Here is a 15709-nt window from a genome sequence, read left to right as displayed (position 1 = left end):
AATAGACTTACAACCTGCTATAATCACATTGCCAGGTTTGCTACAGGCTCTCCTTTCAGAACCCACCACTGCATTAACCTCAAACAACTTGGATGGTTGGAATTTCCCAATCTTGTCAAGTATAACCTGCTAATATTGGCTAATAAAATCCTAAAGAGCCCAAACAATACTCCAGCCCTTAGTCACTACATCTTCCCCCATAACAATACAAGACTGTTGCGCTCATCCAATAAGCTATAAATACAAACATCAAAAATTAACAACGCTGCTGGCATGGCCCTATTTGCAAATGCTGTAAGTAGAACCTGGAAAAAACTTCCAGATGCCATTACCATGCTCTCCTCCCCAGACCAATTTAAAGCCTCAATCAAACAACATCTGGAACGTAAATGGATATGCCACTGTGACAAACCGGACTAAAACTAAATAACGTATGTAATTTACTTATCTAATTTGTTTTTGTAATCTTCTACTACCCTCAAATAATTTGAAATTTGTAACACTGACTGTCTGAATGTACTTCTACCTGTATTCCTTTCTTAATGACATTTATACCTAAAATACTATTATATATAATCAAGGTTTTGTTTTTTTTTGTTTTTTTTTTAACTGCCATCGTTCTTGTAATGTGTTGGAGCTTATCTGCCCGGGCCTCCGCTGAAAATGGACTGTGTTTCCAGTCGGACTTCCCCGGTCAACAAATGTAAAATAAATAAAATAAAAATAAATAACAACGAGGCTCAATCATCATGCTTGGCTGGGATTTAATCCACATCCTAAAATAAAGTAGTACTACAGCAGAGCAGTTTGTTACTTATTCATCACTGTCTCTGCATTATCCTCTGTACCTGCAAAGAGAGGAAAAAAAAACATAAGATATCACCATGAAGTAACCTGCACTGCAACTAGAGCTTTTTTTTCATCCAAACTTAACTACAATGATAAAAGGTGCAGCACAACTGTAACATGCCTGAACAAGGAGTAAACTAACACGCAGCCAGACTGCTTTGTAACTTATCAAGGGACAATAGTTCTCCCCTCAGAAAGTTGTTGTTGTATCTTTCGGCTTTTCCCGGTTAGGGGTCACCACAGCGGAACTCCGGTCCGCTAATGATTGGTAGAAGATTTTTACATGCCGAGCTACCAGCTCTTGACGCACAACCTTCAACGAAAGTACACCCCTTCACGCATGTTCTCCTCAGAAAATGCAGGGTATTAAACGGGAATGTTCTGCCCAGTGTCTATTTCCTACACAAATACTAAAACTGTCATTAAAATAAGGTTATGGTACCACTACTTGACACAGCAAGTCTTAAGGGATTAATCTGTGCAGTGACAGAGACCTGGTTCAAGGCTCCAGAGAGCACCCCTGCATCACCAGGCTATACTTCATAACCACACCTTTCGGCCATTTAACCTGGACTGAAACACTAAAGGTGGAGGTATATCCATATTCATTAAGGATATCCACACCTCCAAGACAGTTGCTCATCATAATGCATCCCAGATTATCTAAATTCATAGATTAGTACTAAGCTAACTGCCCTTGCGAGCCATTTTAAGCCTAGCACCTTGTGTTTGTAAGGCAAACACCTTAACCATTAGGCCACCCTCCCAACAAGTGCAACTAACTGTAACTTGCTATCCAAACTGTAACTTGCTACAGATCCCCACCATGCCCCAGGATTCCCACTCATTTCTTGATACACTGGAAAATATCAGGGTACAACCCAACACGCTAATAACGGGCAATTTCAACTACCCCACAATTAACTGGGAAAACTATTCATGTACCAACTTTTCCTCAATGTTTTCTGGAATTCATAAATTCCAACACGTTGGATAAACTTATCCACACCCCCACCAGGGGCAGCAATATCTTAGACCTGGTCATTACCAACATGGGTGACTGGTGTCCCACACCAGAGGTCAATTCCTCGTTGGTCAGATCCGACCACAAGCTAATCAGCCTAGACATCCACATCCCGCCCCCACCCCCCATTAAGGTAACCACCGTAAAACATTTCTCCAAAGCCAACTTCACGCTTCTTAAGACAGAAGTGGCAAACTTCACGACACCCATGCAGACTGAGAATAGAGATACGACTGCTGAATCCTACAAGAGTGCATGGATCGTGCTATCCCTAACGGAACCAAGATGCAATCCTCCAAAAAAGTGGAAGTCAATTTGCTGGTACCTTGCCATAAACAAACTCTACAACAGAAGAAAGAAACTGTTGCAAAAAAAAAAAAAAAAAAAAAGTAAAATCCCCATGACTGGAAGAACTCCCTGGTCAGCCTCAGTAAGAAGCCGAGATCCCTCATAAAATCCTCCGAAGCTAGTTATGAAAACAAAATTGTCACCGATTCTAAAGACAACCACAAAACATCTATAGCTATGTCAGGAATCTCACTGAATGGTGCACAGCGACAGTTATCCCACTCCACAAAGGGGGAGCCACCACAGACCCTGGGAACTACTACCCCATTAGCCTAACAAGCCTGGTCTGCAAGGCCATGGAACATATAAACAAAGACATTGGTAATCTCCAAACTGTGGACCCCACCCAGTTTGGGTTTGTAAAAGGCAGATCATGTTCTCCTAAACCTGACCGAGTTCTTTGAAGCAGTCACCAAAGCTGTAGACGAGGGTAAGGTGGTTCACACAGCCTATCTAGATCTCGCCAAGGCTTCTGACAGCATCCCCCATTCTGGAATTATAGATAAACTCACTAAACTAGGTATAAATCCCTATGTCACAAGATGGGTTGCCAACTGGCTCACTGAAAGAACCCACACTGTGAAAGTAGCAGATTCCAAATCAGACTTCAGACCAGTGACAAGTGGAGTACCACAGGGTTCAGTCCTGGGTCCTCTCCTGTTTGGTATCTACTTTTCTGAAGTACAGGCTAACAGAGAAGGTCTTTGGCTAATGAAGTTCACAGATAACTGCAAACTAGGAGTCATAATTGAAACTCCTAACGATGTGGACATCCTACAAAAGGGCGCCTCTGAGACAGATGCCTGGTGTCAAAGCCATGGCTTCAAGCTCAATGCCAAAAAGTGCATTATCATCCCCTTTGGGAAAAACTCTGTACCCATGAACTACCACGTAGGTGGTAGTCTTTTTAACACCGAAAGTGTGATAACACACCTTGGGACACAGGTGGACAGTAGTTTCTCCTTTGATAATCGCATCGCCATAGTAGTCAGGAAATCCTTCTGTGTGGCACACCTCATCACAAAAGATTTCTCATCCAGGAAAAAAAAAAAAAAAAAAAAAAAGAGGTCATTGTTCCCCTCTACTCGTCACTCATTAGATGCATTTTAGAGTACAAAGCCCCTTTTGGTACGTACTTCACAAGACATCTACAAAACTGGAAAGGCCGCATAATTACCTCACAAAGAGGATTACTGGCCTCAAACAAGTGCCCTACGCAGATTGTGTCAAAAAAACTCCAGCTTGACTCCGTCGCATATCGCCTACTCAGAGGCGATCTCTCTGCCTAATATACAAAGTTGTGTCAAACCGAGAGCTGTTGGACATGCTCCACTTAAAGAAATCCCAATCCCTCAGAGCTACATGCTCTACGGACCTAAACCTTCTCACCACAATAAACAGAACATGCTGGAGGGATAGATTCCTGTCCCAGAGACTTCCCATACTCTGGAACAAACTACCTATCTATATCAAACAAAGCTCCTCATTAGCACTCTTCAAGAAAAATCTTGATGACTAGATGGGAAATAGGAAATTCACCCTGGGGATCACCTCTGTGGCTCTGCTCGACGGGGGCACAGCTAGGTACCTTTTTGAGGCTTGTATAGGCCCCAAGGCCAACAGCCTATTACCTACCTATGAACTTCAAGACACTTATCTGAGGCTACTGAAATCTACACAATTATGAAAACATGGATTAAAGATGCACTCAGCACAGCATTTTCAGTACCTTTGCACTGAAATGCTACTGTTATTCTTAACCACTTGTCCCAAGCATACATACATTCTATCCACTTTTATATTATTAACATACAACATTACATGATAGGCTCAAACAACAATCCGTGCCCACACCCTGACAAAACACCTTTCCAAGATAACCTCACTCTTTAATTCACACTCTATACTATACACTATAGCTAAGTTGACCACCAACTTCTAACCCCAACCCACCTGAACAACCATCACCACATTCCACACCTTCCTATCTACCTAATTTTTCTCTCTCCCCTATACCTACATGCATTATAAAAACTCCTTCAAAAACTCAAACCTTGCACCAATGCTCCTGATAACCTACCTGCTGAATTCCTACAACTATCCGCAAGCTCCATCGCTTACCCCATCAGTAAGCTCCGCAAAAGATCTATTCAGGAATCCCGTATACCAATTATCTGGAAGAAAGCACACATTCTTCCACTCCACAAAGGTGGCAATAACTCGGACATCTCCAACTTCTGACCTATTGCTATTCTCTCCCCCATCTCCAAAATATTAGAAAAATGTGTCCACACTCGGACCATTTAGTTAATAATCAATTTCTCTCCCCTACCCAACACGGCTTTAGGTCAGGCCGTAGCACTAATACAGCTCTCATCTCTTTTATGGATACAGTAAATTGGGCTTGTGATGTCGGCTTCATCATCTCTTCACCCTTCCTCGACCTCTCAAAAGCCTTTGATACTATATCCCATCCCCTTCTACTCACCAAACTCAATCTCGGTATCACACCCCAACCCTAAACCAGTTCTCAAACCATCTTCTCTGGTAGACAACAATCAGCAAAATGGCAAAAATCCTGTTTACCCTTCCTCAACATTACCACAAGAGTACCCAAAGGCTCCATATTGGGTCCCCTTCTATTTAATATATTTATTAATAACTTCCATAACTCCCTTACTCAAGGCAATGCGATCCAATATTTTATTTATTTATTTTGTTTATCGGGAAAGCCTGACTTGGGAACAAAGCCAATTTTCAGTGGAGCTCCGGGGAAAAACATTCCAGTTGCAGGTCTTTATAATGTGGGAGGAAACCCACACGAATGCAGGGAGGACATATAGACTTCGCACAGAAGGCACCCCATCCGAGAACTGAACCGGAGACCCTCTTGCTGTGAAGAGACAACGCTACCACAGCACCGTACTATTCTACAATCATCTTCACTGCCAAGTCCTCTTCTGAGTTACAACTATTAACCCAACAAGCCTTTACATCCACTGAAACCTGTATGTCAAATAATCATCTTGCACTCAACCCCAACGAGACTAAACTCATTTTATTCACCCCCCCGAAAAAAAAACTAGCCCCTCAATACAAATTAATTCTCAATCTACTCCCAGAATAATACTATCACTGAAGCTGTCTCTAGCACCAAACTGTTAGGTGTCATCACTGATGAAAACCTTAGGTGTCATCACCGATGAAAACCTCTCTCTGCAGTTACAGGGGATTATTGCTGCTCTCACTTCTTTGTTATTCGATATTTAACTCTAGGTCTAGAGGGTTTCTCTGTGCTTTAAGTGTTAGCCACAGAGCTGTTTGGCTGTCTACAATCAACAGTATTAGAAGCTGAAGTTAAGTACAAATTTGCAGTTTTAAAGATAGTAATGTATTTTATTTTTCTGTTTATTTAATTGTTTCACTGAAAATTGTGGTCCGTTTGTCTCTCTGCAGTTTGCTTCCCACCCTCCCTGTTCTTGTTTTGGTGTTAATCTTGGTGGCTTTGGAAATGCCCGCCCCTCCTGTAAATCTGTGTTTGAACACTCCTCCTGGGTCCATCTCATTTGTTCACTCAACCAAGTACAGTGAGATCATACTTTGATTTCAGACACTCCTACTAGTCCCATCTGTTCAGCTCTATCCCAGTCTAGTGTTATTAGTTCATTCGACCGAATACAGAGAGAACATTTGAGAAGGCCAACCCACTTTAGGTCCTTAACCTTCAATTATATCATTTCTCCAAAAGACTTTGCTAGAATCTCCTTGTGGTCTGACAGAGTGTGCTTCTCAGCTGATAAATATATTTTGGCACTTAACTGTTCAGAGTTGAATAAAACAAAAATTGAATTCAGCTCAGAATACAGTTTGAATAAATTGCATTTATTTAAACTTCATTTGCTTTAATATTGCTACACACTCGTGTGCTAGCTAGCACTGCAGTTGAATTGTTTTTAGTGGTGTTCTAATGTTAAAAAATATATATAAATAAAATTCTAAGCTTGTTTCCAGCCTCACCTGTAACTCAGTCTAGTCCAGATACAGATCTGCTGTATCCAGGACTGTGTGGAAGCTTCTGAGCCCCCCAAGCCTGTCTGTGTTGGAGGGAAGCCTTCTAGTTTATCAGTGGGAGTGATAAGCACTAAGCAGCCTATCTACCACAAGAGGAGTGGTTACTGGCCCCAAAAGTGACGTTTATTGGCCATTTGGGCAGTTTTTTTCCATCTCTTTCAATTTCTGGCTTAAAAGTCCGCATTTGCTCTCGTTTCCCACCTTTCCTTAACTAGTCTAGTCAAGATACAGATTTGCTGCATCCAGGACTGTTTGTACCTTCTAAGCGGTGCCAAAGTCTGCTCTTCAAATTTCCCCTTAGGCCTGCTAGTTCTCTCCTCTCCTGCACTTTTACTAGCTTATCAGTCTAGCACTTTACCAGACTTCTTGTAGCAATTACTGTAGCACACAAAAGTGCTACCAGCACATGGCCCCCTTCAAAAGGAACCTCGACGATTGGATGGGAGATAGGAAATTCACCCAGTGGATCACGTCAGTCGCCCTGCTAGACAGGAGTCCAGGGAAGAAATACCAGGGAATTGTTATGGCTAGGCTTGTATAGGCCCTGGGGGCGATAATCTAGTACCAACCTATGAACAAGAAAACAGCTCCAGTACTTATAACTAATACCCACCAATCCAGGCATGTCTAATGGTCAGTTCCCTGTGCTTTCTCCTATTAACCTGGTGAACTTGGGCATCCTGAGGCAATGTGGCAACTGCCTAGTACACAGACAAACCTCTCCTCTCACCTCCCAACACTCAGACTTGTGAGAAATGCACTTGTATATCCAAACTGGAAGCCACGCACTCTCCAGCCAAAACCAGAACAGCTGGTCATGAGAAGGTCAACACTTGCACCACATCACATGGAACACATAGCCCTCCAGAACACACACCAGCACTGCCTTTGCATAAAAACACAAACCACACACCCACTTTGAGGAGGCTCTCAAAAATCTACCCAAGCAGCAGAGACCTCCAAGGCAGAAACGCACGACCACCAAAACACAACACTAATCATGAGACTCAACTCTCCTAAACAGTATGCCACTCAACCAAAGTCCCTAAGGCAAAACAGCATGGCCAACACACTAGTCATAGGTGACTCGAGAGTGAGGCACACTAATGTCCCACTCACTAGGTTGAATTAGGAGAAAGCAACAGTCAGCTGCCAGTCAGGTGCCAGGATCCGCCACAACGCACGGACTTAGGTCCCTCAACAACAGGTACAAATGAGACTCTGCCACTGTACATGTGGCTGTGAATGACCTGAGATGTACCTCCCTGGACTACATGGAGAGAGACAAGGAGGAGCTCTTGGATGATGTAACCAAGGTGGGTATGACCATAGCCCGGTGTAGCATCCTACAATCACCAAGAATGATACCAGAGTACAAGCAAGAAATGATCGATTTCAACACTGGCTAAGTTTCTGGTGTCATTCTAAGGGGATCCAGTATCTGTCTGCCTGGGATTACATGATTAACAGACCTCAATAGTTTGCCAAAGATGGCTTGCATCGGTCACCCCTGGGCTTCCGGACACTGGTCAAGGCTCTTGACACCCCTATAGTGCCTTTTTAGGGGGTGTTCCAAAGACCAAATTACCACTGTAACAACTACAAACAAATGCAATCTGAGGGTCATGCGGCTCAATGCTAGAAGTCTAAATGTGAAAATGCACTCACTCAAAGCACTCCTTAAAATGGAGAACATCGACATTTGTACTGTAATAGAGACCTGGTTCAGGGCAGCAGAAAGCACCCCCGCACTACCAGGCTATAACTCATTCCACATCTTTCAGCCCTAGAACTTGGACAGAAGCTCCAAAGACGGTGGTGTTTCCATATTCATAAAGGATGCGCACACCTCCAGACTGGTAGCCCAAAACAACGCATCAGAGATACTTCAGGTGCAGCTAACACTTGGTAAGAGAGCGGTTCAGGTCACAGCCTGCTACAGGTCCCCAACAACGTCCCAAGACTCACACTCCATGTTCCTAAGCACATTGGAGAACATTAGGGTCCAACCTAACACTGTCAAACTGGGCAACTTCAACAACCCTCCGTTAACTGGGAAAACTACTTGTGTACCAATACACTTGCCCAATGTTTCCTGGAATTCATTAAGTCAAATGCCCTGGACCAGCTTGTTCTTACCCTCACTAGAGGTAGCAACATCCATGACCTGGTCATTACTAACATGGGCGACACCAATAGTTATTTCCTCCCTGGTTAGATCTGACCACAAACTAATCATCCTGGAAATCCAAATCCCTCCCACCCCCCCACAGTGGTAACCACCATGAAAAACTTCTCCAAAGTTAACTTAGGTCTCCTAAAAACAGAGGTGGCCAACTTCATGGCACCCATGCAAATGGTGAATAGTTGCATGACCGCCTTATCATACACCAATGCACTGTACAAACACGTACACAAATGCATGGATCTCGCCATACCCAATAGAACCAAGACTCTCTCCTCCAAAAAAAGAAGGCCAATCTTGTGGTCCCCTGCCATAAACAAACTCTACAAGGAGGAAACTGATGCAGAATAAGGTGAATCCCAAGACTGGAAAAACTCCCTTATCAGCCTCAACAAAAAGTTGAGATCCCTCATCAAATCCTCTAAAGCTAGCTATGAAAACAGAAATTGCAGCAGATAGTTATGTAAAGAATCTCCATGGCAATACCCAGATTTGCTCTGAGCTACTGCACAATGGTACCTCCTATACCAAGCCAACAGATACTGCCAATATACTGGCCGACAGATTCAGTGCCAAGTTTACCCCTCCAAAGGACCAATCACAATACCAGTAGATTGCCAGGCACCCAGTATTACTGCTGCACAGGTTAAAACAGCACTGTCCAAGGCCAAGAATATAGCTTCCATGGGACCTGACAATATCCCTGGCTGTGTTCTACATGAACTAGAGAGTGAACTGGCACCTCCCCTGTGTGCCCTATTCAATCACAGCCTCACCTCAGGCTTTGTCCCTACCGAACGGTGCATTGCTACAGTCATGCCTCTCCACAAAGGAGGAGCAACTACAGACCCTGGGAACTATCAACCCATTAGCCTGACGAGTCTGATATGCAAAGCTATGGAACACATCATCATGGACCTAATAAAACAAGGTTACAGGGAATCTCCAAACTCTGGATCCCACACAGTTTGGTTTTGTGAAGAGTAGATCAAGCCTGCTCAACTTGGTCGATTTCCTTGAGTCAGTCACGAGAACTGTGGATGAAGGCAAGGTGGTGCATACAGCCTACCATGATCTGGCCAAGGCCTTTGATACCATTCCCCATTGAGGAATCATAGAAAAACTCACTAAGCTAGGCATCAACCCCTATATCACTAGGTGGGGTGCAAACCGGCTCACAGATAGAACCCACAATGTGAAAGTAGCGGACTCCAAGTCAGACTGCCGACCAGTCACGAGTGGAGTCCCACAGGGTTCAGTCCTTGGTCCTCTCCTGTTTGGTATATACTTCTCTGAAGGCCAGACCAACACAAAAGGTCTCTGGCTGACAACGTTCGCAGACGATTACAAGTTGGGAGCTATTATTAACTCCCCAAGAGATGCTGACATCCTACAGAAAGGCCTCACTGAGACCAACGACTGGTGTCAGAACCATGGCCTTAAGCTCAATGCCAAAAAATGTGTAATTATCCCCTTTGGGAAGAACCCAGTTCCAATGAATTACCACATCGATGGCAGTCCACTGAACACAGAAGGTGTTATATGAGATCTGGGAACACAGGTTGACAGTAGCCTCTCTTTTGACCACCACATTGCCACTGTGGTTAGAAAGGCCTATGTGGCACATCTCATTATTAAGGGTTTTGCATCCAGGAAGAAAGAGGTCATTGTCTCTCTCTCTACTCTTCCCTCATTAGGCCAATCATCGAGTATAATGCCCCATTTGGCATGTACCTCACTAGACACCTGAAACTGGAGAGGCTGCAAAAGTACCTCACAAAGAGGATCCTAGGCCTTAAAACACTTGTCCTATATGGACAGACTCAAAAAAAAACTCCCAACTATTATCTGTCTCATATCACCTACTTAGAGGTGATCTCTGCTTGACATACAATGCCATGTCTGATCCAACTCTGCTGGATATGCTACACCTAAAGAAATCCCAATCCCTCCACGCGACACACTCACTGACCTCAACCTCATTACCACAATCAGCAGAACGTGCTAGAGGGACAGGTTCATAACCCAGAGACTACCCTTACTATGGAATAGATTTCCCATACATGTCAAACAGAGCACCTCACTGACCCTCTTCAAGAGAAACTTTGATGAGTGGATGGGAAATACAAAATTCACCCCAGGGATCACTCCAGTGGCTCTACTCAACTCAGAGGCACTGGGAACTAAGGTCAGGTGGCACGATGTCAGGGTAATCCTATGGACTAGGATTGTAAAGGCTCCAGGGCCATTAGCCTAGTACACACCTATGAATATTTGGCCTCCATACCCATAGCAACATAAAAAAAAACACCAGAAACCGGGCAACCTGTATAGACACAGCTATTACCTTAACCTCACTGCAAATAAGGCTCTAGCCTCAGGCTACTAACATCCTTACTGTATGGCTCTCCTATCCTCACAAATATCCAGTCCTCTCTAAAAACGAAACTTGACATGTTACAATAAGGTTGCAAAATTTGCAACAAATGCAAGATTCTCAGCACACCCTCTTCCTCTTTACGGCAACTAAACTGGCTAGAACTACCACTTTACCTCAACTACCTACAGCACCGCACATAAAATTATATACAAACCCACAGCGTGCCCTTCTCTTTCCTCCTTACTGTCCTTGTACCACCCTAACAGAGTTCTCAGATCAGAAAACAAAACACTTCTCAAAGTACATAAACCCAATCTCCCAGCTCGTCAAATGCTCTATTCTTTTACTGTTTCTAAACTTTGGAACACCCTTCCATCTTCAATCACCTCCATCAGTTACCCCGCACTCTTTAAGAAGACTCAGACAACATCTCTCCTCTGGCTGGCTATGCTCTTGCCAAAATAACTCTCTCTAAACACTGCTCCTCCTACTCTAACCCACTTCTTTCTGGCCTGCTGGTGCTCCAGCTACCCTCTCTATTATCCAAACACCTTTTGGCTTACATGTTTACCTTACCCTATCCACCTACACTGCTTTTCTCTGTACCTCTCACCATTACTAACAATTGCTGCAATTATCATCCCTGGACAACATCCTCTTCTTATGCTCCTACCGCTAATCAGTTTACTTAATAACTGTATCTCATTTTGTATACACCCTCACCAGTCTTTAAAATCTTATCAGTCTTATTCTTCGCATATAATCCTTTACCTTTTGTTAAATATGTACATAACATAAATGGTTTATTATGTACATATACAACTTTACATTTTTCACTCCTATCCAAGCTGGTTACTGCTTAATACTTGTTAACTCTGGCATGTATTTGTATTCCAAATCTGACTTGTTTTAAAGTTATGTCCATGTTTGTTACTGTATTGCCTGATAACTCTATGTAATTGCATTTGAATTCTGTATTCCTAATTCTATGTTGATCAACTTGTAAATTGTATGTGGAGCTTTTCTCCCCAGGCCACTACTGAAAATGGGCTCACCTAGGCTCAGTGGACCTTGTCGGTAAACAAATGCAATAAATAAATATAACCAAGCATACAGGTGTTTGTGCAATACTCTTCTAAAGGCATGACAATGACAACATCATATGGGTGGCAGATTTGATGCTCCAAAGTGGTATCCTGCTGTACAACATACATTCAGACAAAGATACTAGTTAACATATGTTTCTCCAGTCAGGGATAGGTGACTAGGATACACAACAGTTTACTGGAAGTTGTTCCACTCAACTTGTTTGGTTGTAGGGTTACCAACTGTTCCTCTTTGGGCAGTTGTGTCCTGCAAAAAAAAAAAAAAAAAGGCAAATGCCCAGATATTTGGGGACAAAAAAATATATAGCCTACGTTTTAATAACTGCATAAAACCGTTATTTTGTATCTGAAACACCTACACGTTGAGAAAAATCCATAAGCAGCTCACATACTATAAGAATAAGCTTTCATTTAGGCAAAAAGTGAAGTTTTGTCCTTTGCACTGGCTGTGGATGTGTTTTGACCCCAAACATTTCACATTTCTACAAAAAATGTCCCACTTTAGGCATTTGAAAAGGTGGCAACCATACCTGGTGAAAATTTTTGTCAAAACATCAAAATCAGAGACTGGTTTTAAATATTAGTCTACAAATTTAACAGAAAACTACTTTTTCACTAACACTGTATTTTCTGACCACAAAAAAACTTTAAACGTTTAGTGCACTGCATTACTGACTGACTTAAATCAACAGTCACGCAATCATCCAACTACAGAAACAGCAACTTATTTTACCTTGCTCATTTCCCTTTGTTAAACTGCACTAATTTCCTTACAAAAAAGTGTGTTAGATACAACTGGATGCCACTGAACGCTGCAGGCAATCCCCATCTACTTCATGCCGCACAGCTTCAGCTTCACAGTTATGGAGACAGATGAAAACAACGTGGACAAAAAGAAACAAACGTAAGGGATGACATTTTAAATGTTACTGTAATTTACAGAAACAAAAGCTGCAATTGTTGCAGGAGGTAGAACAGCTTGGCGGTTCTGCATCTAGACATCAGTGCACGATCGTAGCTCAGCTCCTTTGTTGAGGCATTCTGGAAAAAACCCTAAATAATCTGGGGGGGCAAGCCACAAAATAAAGTCCGATTTTGTTACTACTACCCTATTCCACTTTCATTGGTCAGCAGCTTATAGGGCGCAATTGAAGTGTAGGAACCCACCAGATGCGCAGTGGCAAGCCGAAGCAGCAGCACGTATACAGCAAGACAAGTAAAGTTCGTCTTACCTGCTTCCCCCCGCCATTATTTTGCTGTGCAGACGATAATGCAGCTGACACTGTCCCTCCACTGCCCGCACTATGGTTACCTTTACCTGTACAGTTGTTGCACAAAATCTCTCCCTGGTTGCTCTTCTTCCACATGGAAGAAGAGCTCGTTTTGCAAACACTGCACGTAGGCCTTAAACCCAAAGGCATCCTTGAATATTATGACGGTACACTCATAGACGGATTCCCATGGCTGACAGACCCCCCCCCTCCAACGTCCCCTGTGACGTCATGGGGCGGGGAGAGGGAGGAGTTGAGCAGGAGGACGCTGCTACCGATTGTGCGGTTGGCAGCTATCACTCTTTGCCAGGGACAGTCATACGTCTCGGATAACACTAATTTTTAGGAATGTCCTCAATTTTGACTCAGATTTTAGCACTGTCCCTCTAGTTAATCCCTCCTAAAACAAGTGGTGAATTACACTTAATAAATAATGACAACAATTAGAGTTCTACACTTATTTTACTTCAGGAAATGTATATTAATTCACATTCACTTAATCTGTCAATGTTTCAAGTTAACAGTACCCTGACGCCCCACCACTGGAGCCTCAATCCTCAGCACTGGCAACAGTGGGGGACGTACACTGGGAAGATGACAAGTACACAAACACACACTGTTTCTAAATGCAGCTTTCTGCATCAAGTGAAATTTCCCTTAAGAGCACACAAAGACTACAGTCAGTCTGGGGCTGGTTTCTCCCTCTTTCTCCAGATCCCGATAAGACTCCCCACTGGCACAGCTATAGAGTTGAGATCTCAGCTGAGTGGCCAAGCCAAGACCTCCAGCACCCTCTCTGTCCAACCATAGGTTCATGGGTACGTACTAGGCTATTGACCCTAGGGCCTATACAAGCCTAGCCAAAAAGGTACCCTGGCTTTCGACACCCAAGAAAATTATTTTCCTGTGCCCCTGTCAAGCAGAAACACAGAAGTGATCCCCGGGGGTAAATTTCCTATTACCCATCCAATCATCAAGATTTTTCTTGAAGAGTGCTAATGAGGAGCTCTGTTTGACATAGATAGGTAGTCTGTTCCAGAGTATGGGAAGTCTCTGGCACAGGAATCTATCCCTCCAACATGTTCTGTTTATTGTGGTGACAAGGTTTAGATCCCTAAAGCGTTTAGCTCGGAGGGATTGGGATTTCTTTAAGTGGAGCATGTCCAACAGCTCTGGGATTAGGTTCATAGGTTTATACTAGGTTATCTGCCCTAAGGCATTTATAAGCCTAGCCCAAAGTTTTGTGGCTTACGCCACCCCTTATATGAAAAAATACTGTGCCCATTAGTTTGTTGTGCCTCTGTCCAGCAGTGACACAGAGATGATTCCTGGGGTAAACCTACGATCTCTCATCCACAGGTCAAGATTTCTCTTGAACAGAGCCAGCGAGGTGCTCTGCCTCACATGGACCGGGGTTTTATTCCACAGCATAGGGAGTCTCTGAGTGATAAATCTATCCCTCCAGCACGTCCTATTTATATCCGTGCCAAGGTTTAAGTCGCTTGCTCTAGTGGTTTTGGTGGATTTGGATTTTTTGAGGTGGAGCATGTCCATTAATTCCGGGTTGGACATGGCCTTGTATGTCAGGCACATGTCACCTCTGAGCAGACGGTATGCAACTGAATAGAGCTGGAGTTTCTTCAATCTGGCAGCATATGACAGATTTTGGAGTCCCTTTATCCTTTTGGTGAGGAACTTTTGGGGTCTCTCCAATTGCTTGAGATGTCGGGTGAGATACATCCCAAATGGGGCATTGTACTCGATCATTGGTCTGATAAGTGAAGAGTACAGGGGAACAATGACCTCACTAGATCTGGATGTGAATCCCTTCATGATCAGGTGGGCAATGTAGAAGGTCTTTCTAACCACTTTAGCAACGTGAGTGTCAAAATAAAGGCCACTGTCAACCTGGTTCCCCAGGTCCCTGATAACCTCTTCTGTGCTTAGTGGATTGCCACCTATATGGTAGCTTGGGGTTACCTTGTTTTTCCCGAAGGGTATGACTATACATTTTTTGGTGTTTAACTTCAGGCCATGGCTCTGGCACCAGCTATCTGTTTCCGTGAGTCCCTTCTGAAGGATATCCGTGTCCGATGCACTTTCCACTATGGCACCCAGTTTGCAGTCGTCTGCAAACTTTGTCAGCCAAAGTCCTCCCATGTTGGCCTGTACTTCTGAGAAGTAGATGCCGAACAATAGGGGGCCAAGGCCCGAGCCCTGTGGGACACCACTTGTGACCGGCTTGGAGTCTGACATAGCGCCAGCAACTCAACCCTGTGGGTTCTGTCCTTAAGCCAGTTTGCAACCCATCTTGTGACATATGGGTTTACATTTAAGCTGGTAAGTTTTTCTACAATACCCGAGTGGGGTATTGTGTCAAAAGCCTTTGCAAGGTCGAGGTAGGCTGTATGGACTGCCTTTCCCTCATCAATGGCCTTGGTGACTGTTTTGAAGAAATCGACCAAGTTCAAAAGG

The 15709-nt window shown here is 43.6% G+C and overlaps 1 protein-coding gene across 1 annotated transcript in view; it reads right to left on the bottom strand.

Moving 5' to 3' along the window:
• Positions 1 to 13465, bottom strand: part of GATAD1 (GATA zinc finger domain containing 1) — a 179808-nt gene extending 166343 nt beyond the window's left edge. Inside the window, exon 1 of the mRNA XM_044067673.1 lies at positions 13196 to 13465. Coding sequence (XP_043923608.1) covers positions 13196 to 13384 — 189 coding nt within the window. The 5' untranslated portion in view covers positions 13385 to 13465. The remainder of the gene's footprint in view (positions 1 to 13195) is intronic.
• Between the last annotated feature and the right edge of the window lie 2244 nt (positions 13466 to 15709).

The sequence above is a fragment of the Protopterus annectens genome, chromosome 3.part1 (genome assembly GCF_019279795.1).
Source record: "Protopterus annectens isolate FY-2018-M chromosome 3.part1, PAN1.0, whole genome shotgun sequence".
Taxonomy (NCBI): domain Eukaryota; kingdom Metazoa; phylum Chordata; order Ceratodontiformes; family Protopteridae; genus Protopterus; species Protopterus annectens.
Note: the sequence above shows the minus strand (reverse complement) of the source record. Positions and strands in the feature narration are given on the sequence as shown.